Source organism: Glycine max, chromosome 13 (assembly GCF_000004515.6).
Source record: "Glycine max cultivar Williams 82 chromosome 13, Glycine_max_v4.0, whole genome shotgun sequence".
Taxonomy (NCBI): domain Eukaryota; kingdom Viridiplantae; phylum Streptophyta; class Magnoliopsida; order Fabales; family Fabaceae; genus Glycine; species Glycine max.
The window spans coordinates 34,857,682-34,876,521 of NC_038249.2; the positions used below are offsets into that span (position 1 = coordinate 34,857,682).

Consider the following 18,840-nt stretch of genomic DNA (forward strand, 5'->3'; position numbering starts at 1 on the left):
TATTATTATTTGCTATCTAGTATATCTACTATCTAGCGTATGGTCATTTGCTTAGGATGATAGTTGTTTCTGGTTACTGTCTCAGATACTTTTATGGTTTGGATTGCTCAATATACATAAACTCAAACTTGAATTCCTTTGTCCATCCAACATTGGTTTGGATTGCTCCATGTCTCATGCTAATTTTGCATGACTCCAGTGTTGATATACATTTAGCAATAGTCTTCCGCAAAGATGTACAAGTTCCAGTTTTCCATCCTCCATAGCCAAATTCACAACATCAGCATTCAGTCAAATTGTGTATTATTTTAGGTGGGGATTAGGGGGAAAAAATTAAATACACAATGACCTTTTGGATAGGCATCCCCACCAACCCAAATTTCTGCATTTGTGTGGAGGGCCCACCCATTTTAAATGCATCAATCCTCCCACTCCCACACATATTACTAGTAAGAGTTAGACTTAGATTGACAACGTGGTTGGAATGCCTATGGGGATTTTTCAACGTAACATAAAATGAGTTCTTATGCGACACATATTATCGATTTGCTATTGTTAATGAGATGCACCACTTTGTACATAAAGCATCAAGTTAAAGACAGGTCCATAACGTCTATACGCAGTATACCATTAATGAGTAGTGACATCCATTGCGTTTCTGTGGAACATGAAAAGGGAACCTTTTTTACGTTGCATTTTTCTTTCGCTGGAAACGTTCAAGACTGGAATGAGAGGCATGTACGCTGGTTATAGCATTGAAAGACGGCGATTTTCACTTTTACCAGCTAATTGAGCTGCTCTCTAATTTTCTTGAATTGTTGTATGGCTTTAACACAATCATTAATTTCTTAGTATCAACTTGAAGTTGATTAATCATTTTAACTATCTTTATTTTTTTCTATGAATTTTTTTAATTAAAATCTGGTTAAAAATGTATAATAGATAGACTTTTTATATAAAAATTAAACCAAAAATTCACTTTAATTCTGTCTTCATAGGTAAAATTGTAGCTTTTAAAAATAAGCTTACAAACGTGTTGCAAAAGTTTTTTTTTTACATGAAACTGCAAGAGTCTTTTTTTTTGTTCACATGAAACAACCGCGGCACCCATGCGGTCATGCTCAATCAGAACCCAGCTCGAGATTTTCTTCATTTAGCAGCAACACTTAGGTCTCAAATTGTGACTTTCACGTTATAAATACGTTATTAGTATGCAGATTTAATAATGTATTTTTTTATATATATAAATTTTAAAAAATTATAAATATTTTTAAATTTTTGTCAATTCATATAAACTATACCTATTGGAATCATAAAAAATATGAGGTGTAGAAGAAAAAATGGATAGTGTAGGAAGAAAATTCCACCCAACTCTTAGAAAAGATCCATAGACCAATATTTGAAAATTGAAAAGATCCATTGATTCTACGTTTACATTCTAATTCTATCTAGATATGACTAGTGCTGTACTTGGATTGTATCTTATAAATTTTAATTTTCAGAAGGTTTATGCACCCAAATTCTTTTATATATATCATTTTTAATATATCTAAATATATGTGTATATATATATATATATATATATATATATATATATATATATATATATATATATATATATATATATATTCAATTTAAGGTTTAGAATTAAATAAAAAACATATTAAATTAATATTTAATTTTTTGAAAAGAATAAAAAATAAATTCAGATATTTAGTTCTATAATATATGTATAGATTTCTTAAAAAGAATATATTACTTATTAAACAAAAAGTATATATATATATATATATATATATATATATATATATATATATATGCATGTAAAACTTTGGAGGATGTCTTCAATTATGATTGTAAAAGATTTTTTTTGATAAAAAAGGTCTTGAAGTATTCAATTAAGACTATTAGAATTTTTTAAGAAAAATAATAAAATTTGTTATTATTCAATTAAAAAAATTTATAATATAAAAAAAATAAATTCAGATATTTAGTTCTATAATATATGTATAGATTTCTTAAAAAGAATATATTACTTATTAAACAAAAAGTATATATATATATATATATATATATATATATGCATGTAAAACTTTGGAGGATGTCTTCAATTAGGATTGTAAAAGATTTTTTTTGATAAAAAAGGTCTTGAAATATTCAATTAAGACTATTAGAATTTTTTAAGAAAAATAATAAAATTTGTTATTATTCAATTAAAAAATTTTATAATATAAAAAAAATATTTTGTTATTCAAAATTATACAAATTTTGATGGATTCTTTCTTAATTGGGAAGAATTTTAATGGATTCCATGAGACTTTTTGTAGAAAATACACATTAAATAATTTCACTCAAACCCTTGAGATTTCATAAGATTTTTTATTTATTTCTTTCTTTTCGTGCCAATTGGTATGTTTTTCTTTTCTCATCACATATAATTTTTTGTCTCTTGTTGAAAGTAATAAACATTCATGATTTTTTTTACTCTTCCACCAATGGTAAACATGTCTTGGAACGTGTGATATGAGAAATCTTCTCAATTCTTTGAATTTGAGACATCTTGATAACATACTTATACATATAAATGAACATGAGAAATATATAGTTTTAATAAACATAAGAAGTTGATTTCTGTATAAGTGAATAATATATATGAATGAGGTTTGGAATAATTGTTGGACGTATTTTTTGTTTGATAGGATCGTTATCATGAAAATGACTATAAGTATTCATGTTACTAACAGACACTGCGGTATATAATCTTTATACAATTAACATGATTGATAATTAAATGGGAATGAGCTTATTGTGCTTGTAAATTTGTTAGGAAAAATTAATTTATTATGTAACAGGTTTAAAGTTTTTTGTTTAAGATGAATTTTATTTAAGGTGTTAAGTGGGTAAAATTCATGAATCTTTTTTAATAATTTTGAATTTTTTATAAAGAATCCACGGAATTCATTAAAATCTTAAAAATTGATAATGTCCTTTCAAATCTTATAAATTTGTATTTTATAAATCTATTAAAATATAAACTATAAAATTTTAATAATAAATTTTTTTAAAAAAACTTAAAAATTATTATATTCTCAACGAATCTTTTAAAATCCAAAAATAAATTTTAGATAAATAATCTTTTAAAATTTTAATCCAATATAGCTGCTTGTTAAACCTACAGGCGTGGCTTGCAAAGCCAATTTGGGCCTTTCATGAGCAATGGGCGGTGCATAGAAACTGCTTAAAGACTACAGAAAAAAAAAAGGTAGTCATATTCTACCCTTTTGAATTCACACGTGTATGCTAACTGTTACCGTTACTCCCATCCTTAACTTCTTGTTGACCATACATACTGATACTAACCCTATCATTCCACGTACTCCTTACTCACTTTTTTCTTCAGTGTTATCAATCACCACCCTCATTTTAGTCTAATTTCTCATCATCTCTCAACAAATCACCATAATCTTTCCTTACAAAACAAACAGTCTTTATTTAATGATCACCGTGTTAGAGGGATAGTTTTGGATGATTCATGCGAGACTTCCTACTCCTCTAAATGACTATGATGTAGTTTGTGATCTGAACGTTACCACCTAGTTAAATAATAAATACTGGGCCTACATTATCCAATATTCATGTACTTCCATACGTTTCCATATTGACTATTGAGTATTATCAATTTGAAAGGAAGACTTTTTTTTTTATTTATTTTTTATCTTTATCCTTTTGGGTAACCAAGCCAAGTTATGGGGTTCAATGCCTACAACTGGTTGGTGAACAGTATTCAGGGTCTCATTAAACAAAGAGAGGATGAGAAACTATCTTAGCATTTGCAGGATAATGACGAAAGTGCAAAAGCAAGGTTGTTTGCCGACAATTAAAATAGTCTTAAACTTCACCAGTTACCCACCAAATACCCTTTGCTTTGGTAAATCATGACACGTTACTTAATGTTTTAAATAAACTATTCATATTTTTGTATGAAAACCTTATACCTCACGAAGATGAACAAATATGAAAATATGCAAGCATCCTGTTTTGAATTAGCATCATTTACTGACTAATTCATTTTAAGACTACCCTATTAAACCACTTCATAATTAAGTTTTCATTCGCTTAAGCCTTAAATATCTCTCTTAACTAAAATACGTGAAAACTATTATTTCTTGCCTAATGAAGAACGGTGATTTGCGACCCATTCAATAAAAAGAAGACCTGACTTAAACCTGCTCTAATCTTATTAAAATTAAACACTACCGAAAAAAGAATGGTTACGGTTAGTACGTTGGGATTTTGGATCCTTGTACAGTCAATATCAGCTGTTTGTGTGTTTGTGTGTAATTGTGTGCTTATAAAATCAAAATACGAAAAACATAATTTAAAGTATTAAATAATAGTCTATTATCATATCAAATATGAAAACGGAATTACATTTTTTTTTATATTTATCTGAATATCTTCTTGAAAGCTTCCTTTACCTAGCTAGCTTCCCAGCATCACACATAAGTTTTTGTCTCGACCTTTTATGGAATTGCAAGGCAATTTCGTCCTTCAAACCAACAAGACGAGTAGTCAATTTTTATGATTCAATTTAAGAAATCTGTGAATTTCATACGTTTTTGTTTTTATATTGAACCGACCATTTTATCTCTTAACGGGAGAGACCAGCTGGTGGAGTTGAGATTGGTGCCTTTCGGAATGGGTAATTGTTCATCTGGACTGTAGCTAGCAAAAGAACAATTTTGAGGATCCGGATCCTCTTGTGGTCTTGTATAGTTCATCCAGAAACTCCTAAAATTACGGTTTGAAAGTCCAAATAAAGAACTTTGAATCTGATTGTCATTATCAGTCAGTTAAATTGTCTTTTTCTCGCAAATATTATACTCAATTAACCTTAAAACCAACATAATTTTTTAATCCTCTTATTGGAATTAACGAGTTCACTACACTAATAGACCTTTCTTCCTCTTGTTGATCTTTTTTTTTTCTAAGATGTTAAAGATGGCCCACCTGTGGGCCTGATCCACCCATGACTAAGATAGTCACTTAATTAAGAATTAATATGATATTGAATAGACCAAAAGAAAAAAGAAAATGTTTATATGATCGATATCGAATGTCACGAATATATATATATATATATATATATATATATATATATATATATATATATATATATATATATGTATCCACTATCCACTCCACATGTGCGAGCCTTGTTCCCTTAAAAGAAGTCATTCTTCTTCCTTGGCCTAGCTGTCTTCATTTGCATGAAAAGTAGCAGAGAGCAGAGGCACAAAGTCTCAAATAACATTATTATGAGCAAACTCAATGGGATATATATATATATATAGTAGTTTTTTTTAGCCCCTAAATATTGCTCTTAAAGGAACTCCATAATATTATTGACGGAATTTATCTCATATAAGCCCGTTGATATTTAATTAACTTGAAACATTAAAATTTGAGCTGATACTCATTTCGAAATATCCTATTTTTCCAATTTTTAAAACTCTGGTCCTCATAATTTTCAAATTGATTTTATCATATCCCTTTCTACAGTATAATACAACTCGTTAGTCAGTTAAAAAAAAAATATAAAAAGAATGATATTAAAATTGGCTGATATAGCAACGTCTTCGTTGACGTGGATTGTTGTTGACGTTGCACTTGTTTCGCTTGCAAAAGCAACTTAATTATTATATATTATTTTAAAAGAATTAAATAAAAAATTATATATGTTTACATTTTTATCGTTATATATATTATATATAAATGTTATATATGTGTACACGTTTATCGTTATATATATTATATATAAATGTTTATTAGTTAATCATCACTGATATTAGTTTTAAAATAACTCAAGCCACATACGAAGGGAAACCTTGAACCACACACAAAATATCCATATATACATACATACATATATATATATATATATATATATATATATATATATATATATATATATATATATATATATATATTAAAAAAAACATGTAAGTCATAAAATAATTCAGAATTATTTAATATTTTATTTAGAGATATTTGTTTTATCGGTGGGAATGTAAGCAAGTATATATATGTTTAAACTTTAAAGTATTTGTTGTACACTGAAAAGGATATTTGTTAAACTTTTCTGAAAAATGTAAATTTTGTATATATTAAATAATATATAGTTTTATCGAATTTTTTTCCAAAAATTTGAAATTCAAGCCAATAAGATTATGAACAATAAAGTGTCAACGAGCCAAACCCACTCCATCTCCATCGCCATTGTCGCAACCGACCAATCAATCTACAGCGTTCCTTTCTCGTGAAACATGTGTATTTATCCTCCCATAAGAAATCCTAAATTCTAATTCACCATCACACTTCTGATAACTATAAACCATTCTCTACTAAATATTTACTTGATATGTGCTAAATTCTAATTCATCGTTGGTGGTTGTATTTTAGATAGCTTAATACAGACGCTTACAATATCTTATAAACCCTCAACCCAGAAAAAGATTTACAAGCGAAGAAAAAAAAATCACCTTTTACTTCCATTTGGGATTATAGAATATCAATTGGTTCCCATGATTAAGAAAAGTTGATGAATACGTTGTATTGGCTCCACCAGCATCATTAATTAAACTGAATAATTATACATACATAAAGTAAAATGTCAGTCCACATCTACTAGTAACCACTGTAGTTAATATTATTAAGCAGTAATAGTTAATAATATCGAATAATTCCGTGTAGAAAAGAAAAAAAGTAAAATAAAAAAAGAATGGCTACTACGAGTCACTGGGTGAGTGGTGACAATGCAACGTAAACGTAAGCAGTAACAAACAACTCCGTGGAAGGAGGGTCCTACACGGCATAGACCATAATGAACTCCGTGTATTCACTATTCAACGGCCAAGATTTGATGATAACTTGGGACCTACACTCCCCTCTCTTCTTTTCTCTATAAATTCTATTCTCTTTCCAACATCTCTCTCCATCACTCTGTTAAAAGCTTATCAACTTTTCTCTCTCTCTCTGGCGAATATGCTTTCTTGGAAAGTTCTCCTCGTCTCCGCCGCCGTCTTGTTCGCGGCGTTAGGCCTCAGAGTCTCTCTTCCAGTCGCCGCCACCAACCTCCCTCTTCTTTGGAGTTTCTTCCTCTTGTGTTTCAAGCCTCCTTACCTCTTCGTTGTTCTCAACGCCATCATCATCTCCATCGTCGCTTCTTCACGGTTTCATCACTCATCAAACCCTCAATCTCCGGAGCCAACTCCTCCACGTGTTGAATCCATGCCCGCTCCCACCGTTCCAGAACCACCGCTTTTCCAAGTAAAAGCCGTTCTCGAAGTGGAGAAGAAAGTAATCGAAGAAGATGTTGTGGCACTAAAGAGAAAAGACTCGACGGAGATTCCATCGCCGGAGGAGAAGCCACTGGTGTCTGCTAGGTTCACTCACCGGAAATTCCTTAAATCCAGTTCAGAAGGTAATAATTACTAATTATTATTATTTTGATGCGTGAATACGCGCTAGGGTTGTCGTTTAGCGAAGTGCATGGATGGTTGTAGGTGGGAGAGCGTTGAGAGTGGTGGCTAAGGCAAAACGGGACGAGACGTTGGAGAGCACGTGGAAGGCCATAACGGAGGGTCGATCAATGCCATTGAGCAGGCACATGAAGAAGTCCGACATGTGGCACAACCGCAACGTGACCCCACAACCCCAAGAGACATTCAACGATGCACTGAGTGTGTCGTCCGGGAGGCTGCGGAAAGAACCCTCGCTGAGTCAAGACGAGTTGAATCGTCGCGTCGAAGCCTTCATACAAAAGTTCAACCAAGAGATGAGGCTGCAAAGACAACAATCCTTAGAACAGTACATGCAGATGATTAACCGCGGTGCCGCTTAATCTCAACCTCAACATAATCAATATTTTCATTTTACAGAACAAAAAAACATATATAGTGTAAGTATTTCTGCAGGTGTAGACAGTAGGGGTATTTATTTTATTGCCATATATTAGTTTATGGTTGGGTTAGGCTCATCATCATTATTTCTTTAATTTGTTTGTTTTGTGCCTTTATATGCTCCACATACCAAAAATGTGGTTCATGTTCAATATCAATTAGCTAGCTAGCTAGAAAACAAACACACCAAAAAAACACTTCGGGGAACTTAGGATTAATGTTGTTCCTCTTTGTAATTTTTCGGGGTCATTTTTTTTAGTCAAACCTCTTTCTCTGTAATTAATACCATGAATGTAAGCCTGTAACGTTTAGTTTGCTATTCTATTTCTTTGCTCTCATTTTTAATCATGTCTTGGGTATATATATATATATATATATATTATCAGTTAAATATGTCTGATAAATAATTATATTGAGTGATTGGTTTAAATTTAAAGTATTGTTATTTTTTTCTTTTATTTTTATAAAGTGCTTTAAAAAAAAAGATTCTTTCTCTAGATTTAATGATCTCAAATAAACATGTACCTTCTTAATTGACTGTTGCCTGTTCCCTGCCATTTTAGTGATAGTTAATCAACTATATATAATTACATAATTAAATCAATTTAACAATTTATTAAAAAAACGTATTTGTCATCAATCTGCATAAATTTATCATGTGTAAACGATAAAACTCTTTAATTGATAAATTTACGGAACAAAGCTAAAGATTCTGTTTTACATGTATTAACTCCCAATACTCTAGTGATAGGGCATCTGCCTATGAGAAACTTGAATATAATTTACACTCGGCCACATAAAATTCAAAGGAGAAATTCATTGGGAAAAAAAAGTAACACGTGGCTCCTAATTAAATTAACCACCCAAACTAAAAAACAAATTCAAAGTCCACAAAATAACTAATTGCCAAAAAAACAAAAAACAATGTGAAAAGAAGAAACGAAGTCTGAAACATTGAATATAAGATCGCCAGCTTTCGTCTTGTGAGCGTCGACACGGAGTAAAAGTCAACCCAGAAACGGATCAAGATAATAAAAACAAGACCAAACTGAAAATTGTGTGTTCCCTCCTAATTTCTTTTTCCGTCCCCTCCTAAATAATTCGGTGGCAAAAAAAAATCCCAGAGACTACATCTCCCCCTCCTGAACCAAAAGGAAAAAAGAAATTGAAAATTATGATCACGTATACTGGAAACGTACATTGAAAATTGAAAAAAGAATTAAAATTTTATGATTTACTTTTAGTCTAAACATATTACTTCATATTACCTTTTTTAACTATGGTGATTTTTAACACATGAAATCGAAAAGAAGCACATGTGAAATTTCCCCAATGAGCTTTTTATTCCGGGGGACAGCTTAAATGGGATATATATGAAGAAAATGAATGCATGGTTTTCACGGTACACAAAGCAGTTCATTTTGAGTATACCGCTGCGGATCATTAGTGCTGAAGAATTTTTTGATTTTTTTTAACCATGCTATTGATACAAAATTGTCTCTCCCAAAAAAGTAGCGATAAATCTTTAATTAAGGATCAATCAGGATTCAAATCTTTAATCATTTGGTTAAGAGATATAAGTAACTACAACTTGTGTCGACTGTTATTTTAAAGAAATTTATTCATGAATTAGAAGGAATGACAACTTCTACATGTCATACTTAAACTAAGGGTGGATTCTAAAAAAAAAAGTATGAAAAGTTGATGTAGCTAGCTCCAAAGTGAAGGAGTTTGGTTTGACGAGCAAGCAAGAACACTGACAAACTCAGGTTTTGGGTTTTGGACTGGTATTCCAAGATCATGAAGAAAATATTCTAGCATCCACAACTTCTTTAAGATTGCAAAAGAGTATTCCGAGAACAAGAAGAAAATATTCTAGCATCGGCAACTTCTTTTAGATTGCAAAAGAATATACGATGTCTCATGTTAGTAGGGGTGTCAAACCGGGCCAGGAACGGCGGGCTGGCCAGCCCGCAAGCTAGTGCTTTTAAAAAAATAGATTAAGGACTCTGAAATGGCCCAAACGCATGCAAGCGAGACCAAACCCTCATGGCCTCTTGAATTGAATCTCATTTCTCATTCTCTTAAATCTCTTCTCTCGAGCCCTCTCTCTCAAGACCCTCACCCTTGACCTCGAGCCCTCACCCTTTTTTTTCGATTTTGAACCCCATCAGCCTCACATCTTCGATTGGACTTCGAGAGCCTCACCCTCAGCCCCTCATAGCCTCCCTCCACAGCAACGGCTCCGCGTCAGCCTCACTTCAATTTTTTATTTTTAGTTATAAAAAATTATAAAGAGATAAGAGTTAGATTCAAAATTGATGTTACCAACAACAATAAAAAACAATGTTAAATTGATGTTACCAACAACAATAAAGGATAATACAAAATCTGGAAAAAAAAATTGGCGGGCTAACGGGTGGCTTGCAGCCCAAGTGGACCAGCTTGAAATAGACCGGACTAGGAAAGGTAGCCCGTTTTGCTTGGCGGGACGGGTCGGGTTAGCCTTTTTATGGCGGGCTGGCCCCTATTGACAACCCTACATGTCAGGCATGGTACACAAACGAATGCTCTGCATGGAATGATTGAAGATTGATGGAGTCTACTCGCAAATTGACCACTGTGAAGCTGGTCTTTACAAAGCGCATAGGAAATGCTCTAGCAGATTGTTTGTGTTGGAGATAAAATCACAAATTGAGTAAAAATGAGAAAATTAAACAACATATAAGGATAAGATTTGAGGATTGAGAATGTGTTTGTACAAGTAAAAAGTATATGTTAATTATATTTTTAGGATAAGACTTTACTATGAAATTTCTCCATTGCTTTCTTTGTTTCTACTTATAAGATATTTTCAATTAATTTATGTCCTTAAAAAATAGTTACTGTATTAAATTTATTAATTATTTGCATTATCATTTCAAAATTATTTTTATTTTATCTATATTCATTTACTTGTTTCTCATTAATATTTAAAAAATAATAATTAAGTAAGAGTATGTAAAAAGAAAAATAATTAATATATCTAAAAATTAGAAAAGAGTATGGACAAAACAAATTTTTAAAAAAGATCTTATATTTAGCTGGCGACGGAGGACTATAATGATGTATGTTAGGAAATTGGAATTTATAACATGTCATTGGTGGGACACGCTACAAAGTTTAATGTCAGGTTGCAATATTAGGAATTAGAGTGGAAATAGAACAAATATAGAATCCTGAAGAAATCGTTGTGGAAGGTGAGAGCTTGCTATCTCATGTGTGAGGAATATGCCTTTGTATCCTATCAAGACTATGTTACATTCTAAAGAATTAGTGAATTACACGGGCACCGCATAAATCATTATGAGAGACATAATTTCGGGTAGCAACGACCATTGATAAGAGCGAAAGGAAAGTGTAAGGGTAAAAAAGATGAAGTTAATGGACTTCCTTATGGCGCATTCTTTTTAAAATGGGTATATTAAGTAGAGAAAAATGATTCCTTGGTAAAGGATTTAAAATATTGCAATAATTAACATGAATGTTGACATCATGCGTGGGTGTATATATATGAGAACTTATAATTATGGTAGGAAAATTCAACTGATAAGTGTCGGACAATATTGTTTTGCTGGGTCATTCGAATGTGATCCATGGTTTTAAAATGAGACCAAGAAAGGGAACAAACAAATTATACCTAAAGTAGGTTGATGCCATCATTTTGCATTAGTGTTCCAAGGTCATTGTAAGCATGTTTCCATTGAACCATCCTATACAAAAGCAGTTCATCCATCGATTACATCCTAGCATGTCAGAATTTCCTCATTTATGCTCTGATATATAACTAGTAGGTAGAATCATATCATGAAGATCCACATTTCAGTACAAATTTCCTACAAAAGAGTTATTTGTGTGTTGGTCTAAAAACCTTCGCAGAAGCTAAGTAGATCCACTAATAGGGAAGCTTGTTAGGTCCTGCGACAAAGAATACACGAGGATGACCATGTTATAGAACAAATCAGTAAATATGATTTTCCTTCATCTTCTTGGACCAATATTTGCATTAATGAATGAATTTCTTAGTTGACTGAAATTTTGTAATCAATCAAACCACCTCTTGCCAACTGTTTCTAAAGGCCATCAAGGGGGGAAAAAATCCATGTATTTTAGAATAAGATATTTTTAGCATCAAAATAAAGCTTCCAAGAGAGATAGAGGAGTAATAGTACTATTGTTCTATTCTCAAAATTTGAACATATCGCAACAGAACCTAAGCAAATCCTCCCAACCAGTAACACTTTAATTCATCATAACTTAAAACATACACATGAGCTGAATTTCATTGACACGAATAAAGAAACCCGTAAGGCCAGACATTTGAATATAATAACATTTTTTTATGTCATTCCAGATTCCAAGCCAAACCATGACTTTACATCCTGTGTCTGGGTCCATTTTTCCATCCGATCCCACTCTTCGTTTTCAACCATTAAAGTAAAGAAAAGAGTGAACTCAAACATTTCAGAAAACCACATATAACTCAACCAACAAATAACACACATGGTGTATATAGATAAAATAATGAGTGAGAAATTTCAAAACTGGAAAACTAAACCAACAACCCAGTTTTCATGTAAAAATAATGCATCATGTAATATTCTCCTAGTGAATTACTCCCTGATGCTGCATGCATCAAATTTCAATAGCGTCAACTCACAGAACAAGAAAACATGTCCTACTAAGATGATTTAAAGAGTAAGTTTGCAATGCATCATTTTCACCATGTAACAAGAACACACTTCTCATGTTTAAAGCCAATATACATCAGGGAAAAAGTCTAAACAAAAGTTTAGGAATATGGATATCGATTCATATATAAATTACATATTAGGATTGTGTAATTTGATGAAACAAACCTAATAATGACATACTCAATTTTTTCGCTCCGTATTAGAACCTCTTGGATGTTAAATGAGCATTTGCTCAGTATCAGCAATGGTGTGACATACAGTAGCACACTCAGTTAATTCTAATGTTGAATATATGGGTTCAAATCCTGGCTGCAGAATTAAATTGCAACTTGTTTTTTTCTATTTTTGACAAATCTACATCAGCAACCATGTACCCCGTTTTGTACTTCACTATGATCTGATAACTTGTTGCACATTGCAGGAAAAATAGTGGCGTTTTTTTCCCTGTAGAGAAGAAAATATAAAATCATGTCTCAAGTTATCAATGATGCAAAATAATGGAGAAACACAGGTTGGAAATGAAGTTCAAAGAAATATTTAGGCCTAGCAATCATTTTATAACACCATAAAATAAGTATAATTAAGACTCCACTGGGGATTTACCGATTTAGCATCGTCAGAAAGTGTCTTCTTCATTATCTCTGGATAGACTGATAGTACATAACACAAACCAAAACTAATTTCACTGCAATCAAAATTTCATTGGGAATACTCAGACCAAAAATTTAATTTTGTTTTAGCCTCTTCATTCTCTCAAGAGCACCAAGCCGTATTCCATTATCCTTATCTTTTGCAGCATCTACTTCTCCATTATTTTCATTCTCATCTCTCTTTCTAATCAAACCACCAAACACAGCAGAAGGAACATCTTTTTGTGCAATTTCAATCTTATCATCATCATCATCAGAATCACTTTCTTCTGGTAACTCAATATCCTCATGATTTGCACTAGTTTTTACCCCTCTATCAAGCTGAGATTCCACTCCAGCACTCACAAACCCAACCTTCCTATCTTTTGTCACTGTATTGTCAACTGCTGGGGCTAATTGTCTTTCTAAAGCAGCCATTTCGTCCTCAGGGATTCCAGCCTGTTTCAGTTTGTCTTTGGCCTCATCAAGATTCACAGTTTGATCCTTCTGCATCAGATACTCAGGCAGTATAAAATGTGTCTGGAAAAACAGTAGAAGCAAGATTAGAATAAATGCCAAATATCAGGGTCACAGAATTATAGGGAAAATGAAAAGTTAAAGTAACCTGGCTGTAGCTTGCAGAGACACTTCGCTTAATACGAAGCATTTCTCTGAAAGTATCTTCGTTCCCATGCTGAACCTCAAACTCGTGCCACTTATTCCAAAATTCTGGATCAGATCGTGGATCTGCAAACTGAGAGGCAAAAACAAATATTCCACGGGCCCGGTCAATTTCTCCCAAACTTTTTTCCAACTCAGCATACTTCAAACACATGGTTTTGACATCCTTGTCTGGAAGACCAGATTCAATTGCCTGTTCATAGATCTCCCTTGTTTTGGGTACACCAAATATCTCAGCTGCACGAGCAATATATATTTCATACATGCTTAACTTCTCATTGTTAGGAACAGCCTTAGTTGCTTGATCATAAACCTTCATAGCTCGCTTCGCTAGTCCATAGTCCTCCTCCAGCTTGGCATATTGCAGGTAAAGTGGTTTCACTTGATCAGCTGGGGCCTGTTTGGCAAGCATGATCCATAAGAAGGATTATGTTAGCATTGTAATGCATTAAAAAAATTCAAAAGTAATATTTGACACAGAAATAACATTTATCCTTAATGACACTTTGAACACAATCATGCTGTAGGTTCATCAATGAAAAACTTGAAAAGAAATTATACTTAAAGAACACTTAGATTTTGGCAATAAATAAATAAATAAAAATGTATATACCGATTCAACTGCATTTTCAAATAGTTCTCTTGCTCTCTCCAATTTATTCTTTCCATATCTCTTCACAAATTTAGAGAGATATGTAACCCATATGTCTTTAACATGTGGGTACTTAAATATCTTTACACCTCTTTCATAAACTTTAAAAGCATCTTCAAAGTATTTATGTTCCTGCATAAATCATTGTAAGGAATTGTCAATCAGCCAAAACCAGTTGAAGCAAAATTCAAAAGATGTAATGTGCCAAAACAGTACACCATACCTCCAGGAAGTATGCATAATTGATGATTATTTGCGGCGTGGCTATTCGTAAATCCAAGATCCGCTCATAAACAGCACATGTAGACTCCAAAGTACCTAGGCTTTCCTCCAAATCAACATAAAATGTCCACAATCTCAAGGATTTATGCAGTTTCATCTGGACTGGTTCATTCCCATCAGCAGCCACTAAAAGTAAAGCATAAGGCAAATTTAAAAGTTAGTTCACTCTCTAAACATGAAAAACAAAGCATAACTTAAAGCAGAGCATATTGGGAAGAAGTTAGGGTGAGTTTGGTTGTGTAAAAGAGAAAAGAATGGAAGAGAATTGAGAAGAAACATTAGAATTAAAGTAGAGGGAAAGAGGTGTAGGACCCAAACTAATTTTTGAAAATTTCCTCCCCTTTCTTCTCAATTTGAACTCAACCAAACACGCACTAAGGGTGGGCATGGTTAGGATTTTTACAAATCCAATCCATATCCAAACCATATCCAAACCAAACCATTTAAAGTGGTTTGGATTAAAATCCAATCCATTTTTTTAAAACTAGGTTTATGCAGGTTTTTCCAGGCCAGAGACATTAGAGCAATTACATATCTATAACAACAACTGAAGAATTTATTGGAAGAAAAAAGACCAAAAGTAATTCCATATATAATTTTTATCACGTAAGAGAATGTAACTGCACTACTAGACCATCAGCATTCTAACTCAAAGGATGTGATATGAAACCAGTTAATCAAGTTGCTCATCATTCAAAAAAATAAACCTCTGGACTCTTGTTTCCTTAACTTTATAGAGTTCAACTAAAAATAAACCTCTGTAAACACTGCATAATGACATGACCACACTACAATCAATAAATCCTACCCAGACACTAAATTCCAAACCCTACACCTTTCTAAGCTAGCTAGAGTAACATGCTGTGCCAATAAGCAAATAATAACCATCATTACAGCAACTATTAAAAAGTCAGTTACGATGACAGTTTAAACGGCCGTGCATATATGAATACATAATAACAGGACTAACAAGCATTAAAGGTGTAAAAAATAGAGGCCCAGTAAGTAGCTTGGCCCCTTTACTTATCAGAATCCAAATAAGCAAAGCAATTAAATCCTTCAAGCACTCAACAAGCTTATCAACACTAACAGCAGCCCATCAAGAAAAGCAGGAAAGGATCACAATTCACAACAACAAGCCCTTCAAAGCCTTGTACCTGGCACATTATTACCATTCATACAACACATTAATAAACACAAAACATTATAGTCCTTTTACATCACCATCATTAAATAAAGGAAAACAGCATCAAAAGCAAGCATAATACTATCTTATTACATCATCTAAACGTAGAATTCATGCTAGGACACATAACAAACTACTGCTCCAGATGCAAGCCAACTATTTACGTAATACGTACCAAAGATAGAAATGGTTTTGATCAACTCTCAACCAGGATTACCAAAGCCATTAAAGTGGACTAAAAATGGACAGGACTGGTCCAGTAAAAGTTAAGTTTTGGTCAAATGGATATTTTGCCCACACTTAGCAAGAAGAAAATGTAAACAAGGTGAACTGAGGTTACCTCTTCGCTTGACCTCAACGGATGGCTCTGCCGTAGCCCGCCTCATCAGCTCAAGTGCTCCTTTGAAATTTTTATACTTCAACTCCATTTCAGCCCACTCACACCAGACACTAGCCAGATTATCCACAGTTTTGTAGTTCACCTGCACTGCCTTGTCAAATATGACCCGGGCATTGGCTATATCTTTGTGCTGCTCATACAGTTTGGCAAAAGCAACCCACAATGTATGAGGCTTTCCCACTGCCTTCATGGGATCAATTGTCCTCACCGCTTCCGTGTAAGTCAGTATCTGCTTGGTAGGATTCCCTTCAAAGAGCTTCACCCTCCGGTGCCACTGTTCTACATTATGAGGATTTTGACGCAAAAGCACACTGTTAGCCAATTCAGGCCTCCTCTCCATAAGGTAATCAAACCGAGCCAACCTCAAGTCTATGTCATTCTTGTCATTCAACCAAAACCCATGTAAAATCTTCCTCTCAAAATCCTCCTCCACCAATCTTCCTTTAAAACGAATATCCTCTTCATCCCCTTCCTCAACACCGTTCTCTTCACCCTCCTCCTCACCATCCTCTTCATCACTCAGCCTCATCTCCTCCATCTTGAAAGCAAGCATGCTCTCCTCAAACTGCGAGTAAGAATCAAATATAACACTAAAATCCCTGACAGTAATAACAGTAGACATGCCCTCCTCAAACACATCCCTGGCCTTCTCATGTAAGCCCCTCCTAATGTAATACTCAGCCAACGAAGTCCAAAGCCTACCCACCTCATCAGTGAACTTCCTAATCCCACCCCTAATGATAGCATCCACATTCAACCCAGACACCTCATTCGCATGGCGAGTGAGCAAATCACACAACTCCAACCAAAGCCGGTGCTTGGTCTTACCCTTAATCGAGTAAAACTGGTCATCATTGAGCACAGAAGCCAGCCTCTCAGAAGACTCTTGCCAGAGACTCGAATTAAGCAAAAACTCAATAAAATCCTCAATGTGAGAAGGATCATACTTCAAATACCTGCGATAAACCCGAAGAGAAGTCTCAATAGGAATACCTTTCTGGCTCACAAACACAAGATAGGGTTCCCAAATGCGGTCATGCTGGGTAACAGGGAGCGCGCATAGAGCCCTATCGAAGGTCCTGCGTGTGCGAGTGATCAATTTCTGATTCGTTAGGGTTTGCAGGTACATGATCCAAATTCGCGGCATTTTGTGCATCGTTACGAGGGCGCGCTCGAAGGTGTTGTTGAGCGTGTCGTACTGTGAGTGAATCACCGGAAGATTGCGAACGAGGTCGAGGCGCTCGCGGAGGTAGGCGTGCCACAACTTGTAGCTTCCAGGAAGCGCCTTGAGTGCCCGCTCGTAAATGACGAAGCGCTTCTTGAACGGAGCTTCCGAACGCGCAATCAGGTAGCGCCACCATAGCTTGAGGCTGAAAGGGTTTCGAAGCAACTCCTCTTCGTACAAAAGGTCGTCTTCTGATGGATACAAATCTTGCGCAATTACCATTTCCACAATCTCTGTAAAACCCTAACGCTGTGTGTGTGAGTAGAAAATCTGAGAAACCACACTCTCTTTCGACTTGAATGAATTTTGACGAAGGTTTGGAGGTGTTGGACTTGGTGTTCGCAGATACAGAGAGAGAGGGTTTGGGAATTCTCTGTTTCAACGTGCTTGATTTTCCCCTTCGAATTGTTTCGTTTTTTTGCTGTTTATTATCTCTGGGCTGGATCTCAACTAGCCTGAACAGAGGCTCAACCAATAAAAGCCCAAACTTGGTCAAATTACTTACTAGTAAGCTTTTAATTTCATTCTTTGATTCCTTTCAAAAAAAAATCATTCTTTAATTTTCGTTTTTCTTGATCTTTTAGATTTCTACAGCTTGATAAATTTATTTTTTTAGTTGATTCAATCTGTACTCTGTAATATAAATTTTTATTTTAATAATTAAAGTAAAAATATGATGAAAATGTTGTATTTTCTCCTCTGCCTCTTAAAGATTGAAGCTACAAATATAAAAACAAATTTTTTTTCTCTTTTTAATTCTCTATATTCTAGTGAAGGTGGGTTGTCGTGGTGAATAAACTATAGGAAAGGTTTTTTTTTAAAAAAAAGGCTTACAGAAATCACATAGGTGCCTTGATCCCATGTTAAGTTGGCACTTTCCAATCTATAAAAAGGTTGATCCCACTCAACCCTCAATATCATATATCACTCATTTATTGTTCTCCCCTTCTGAGTCATGGTTGGAAATATATGTTCAATTCGGGAAAAAAAAAAGTTTTTTTTTTAAATCAACATATGAGGGCTACGGTTTTAGTTCAAACTCGTTGTTGTAAAATGATTAATACATGATAATGATAATAGTGTATCTAAGA

General features: G+C 33.6%; 2 protein-coding genes across 3 annotated transcripts; one reads left to right on the forward strand and one right to left on the reverse strand.

Annotated features, from left to right (window-relative positions):
• The first annotated feature begins 6,981 nt into the window (after positions 1-6,981).
• On the forward strand, positions 6,982-8,285 carry LOC100794998 (uncharacterized). Its single transcript, XM_026125228.2, has 2 exons — positions 6,982-7,483; positions 7,566-8,285. Exons 1-2 carry the CDS (start codon positions 7,045-7,047, stop codon positions 7,901-7,903), a joined length of 777 nt encoding a protein of 258 aa, XP_025981013.1. The 5' UTR covers positions 6,982-7,044; the 3' UTR covers positions 7,904-8,285.
• Positions 8,286-12,781: 4,496 nt separating this feature from the next.
• Positions 12,782-18,166, reverse strand: LOC100781026 (pre-mRNA-splicing factor SYF1). 2 transcript variants are annotated; one of them, XR_417687.4, is made up of 6 exons: positions 16,465-18,166; positions 14,880-15,064; positions 14,618-14,788; positions 13,949-14,401; positions 13,298-13,863; positions 12,782-13,138 (listed from the first exon to the last, which is right to left on the reverse strand). XR_417687.4 is itself a non-coding variant. In XM_006594560.4 (5 exons), the coding sequence occupies exons 1-5, from the start codon at positions 17,969-17,971 to the stop codon at positions 13,420-13,422; spliced, it is 2,760 nt and encodes a 919-aa protein (XP_006594623.1). In that variant the 5' UTR covers positions 17,972-18,166; the 3' UTR covers positions 13,297-13,419. The 2 variants fall into 2 exon arrangements, 1 of the variants encoding a protein (XP_006594623.1); XM_006594560.4 differs by lacking the exon at positions 12,782-13,138 and having other exon boundaries at positions 13,297-13,863.
• Between the last annotated feature and the right edge of the window lie 674 nt (positions 18,167-18,840).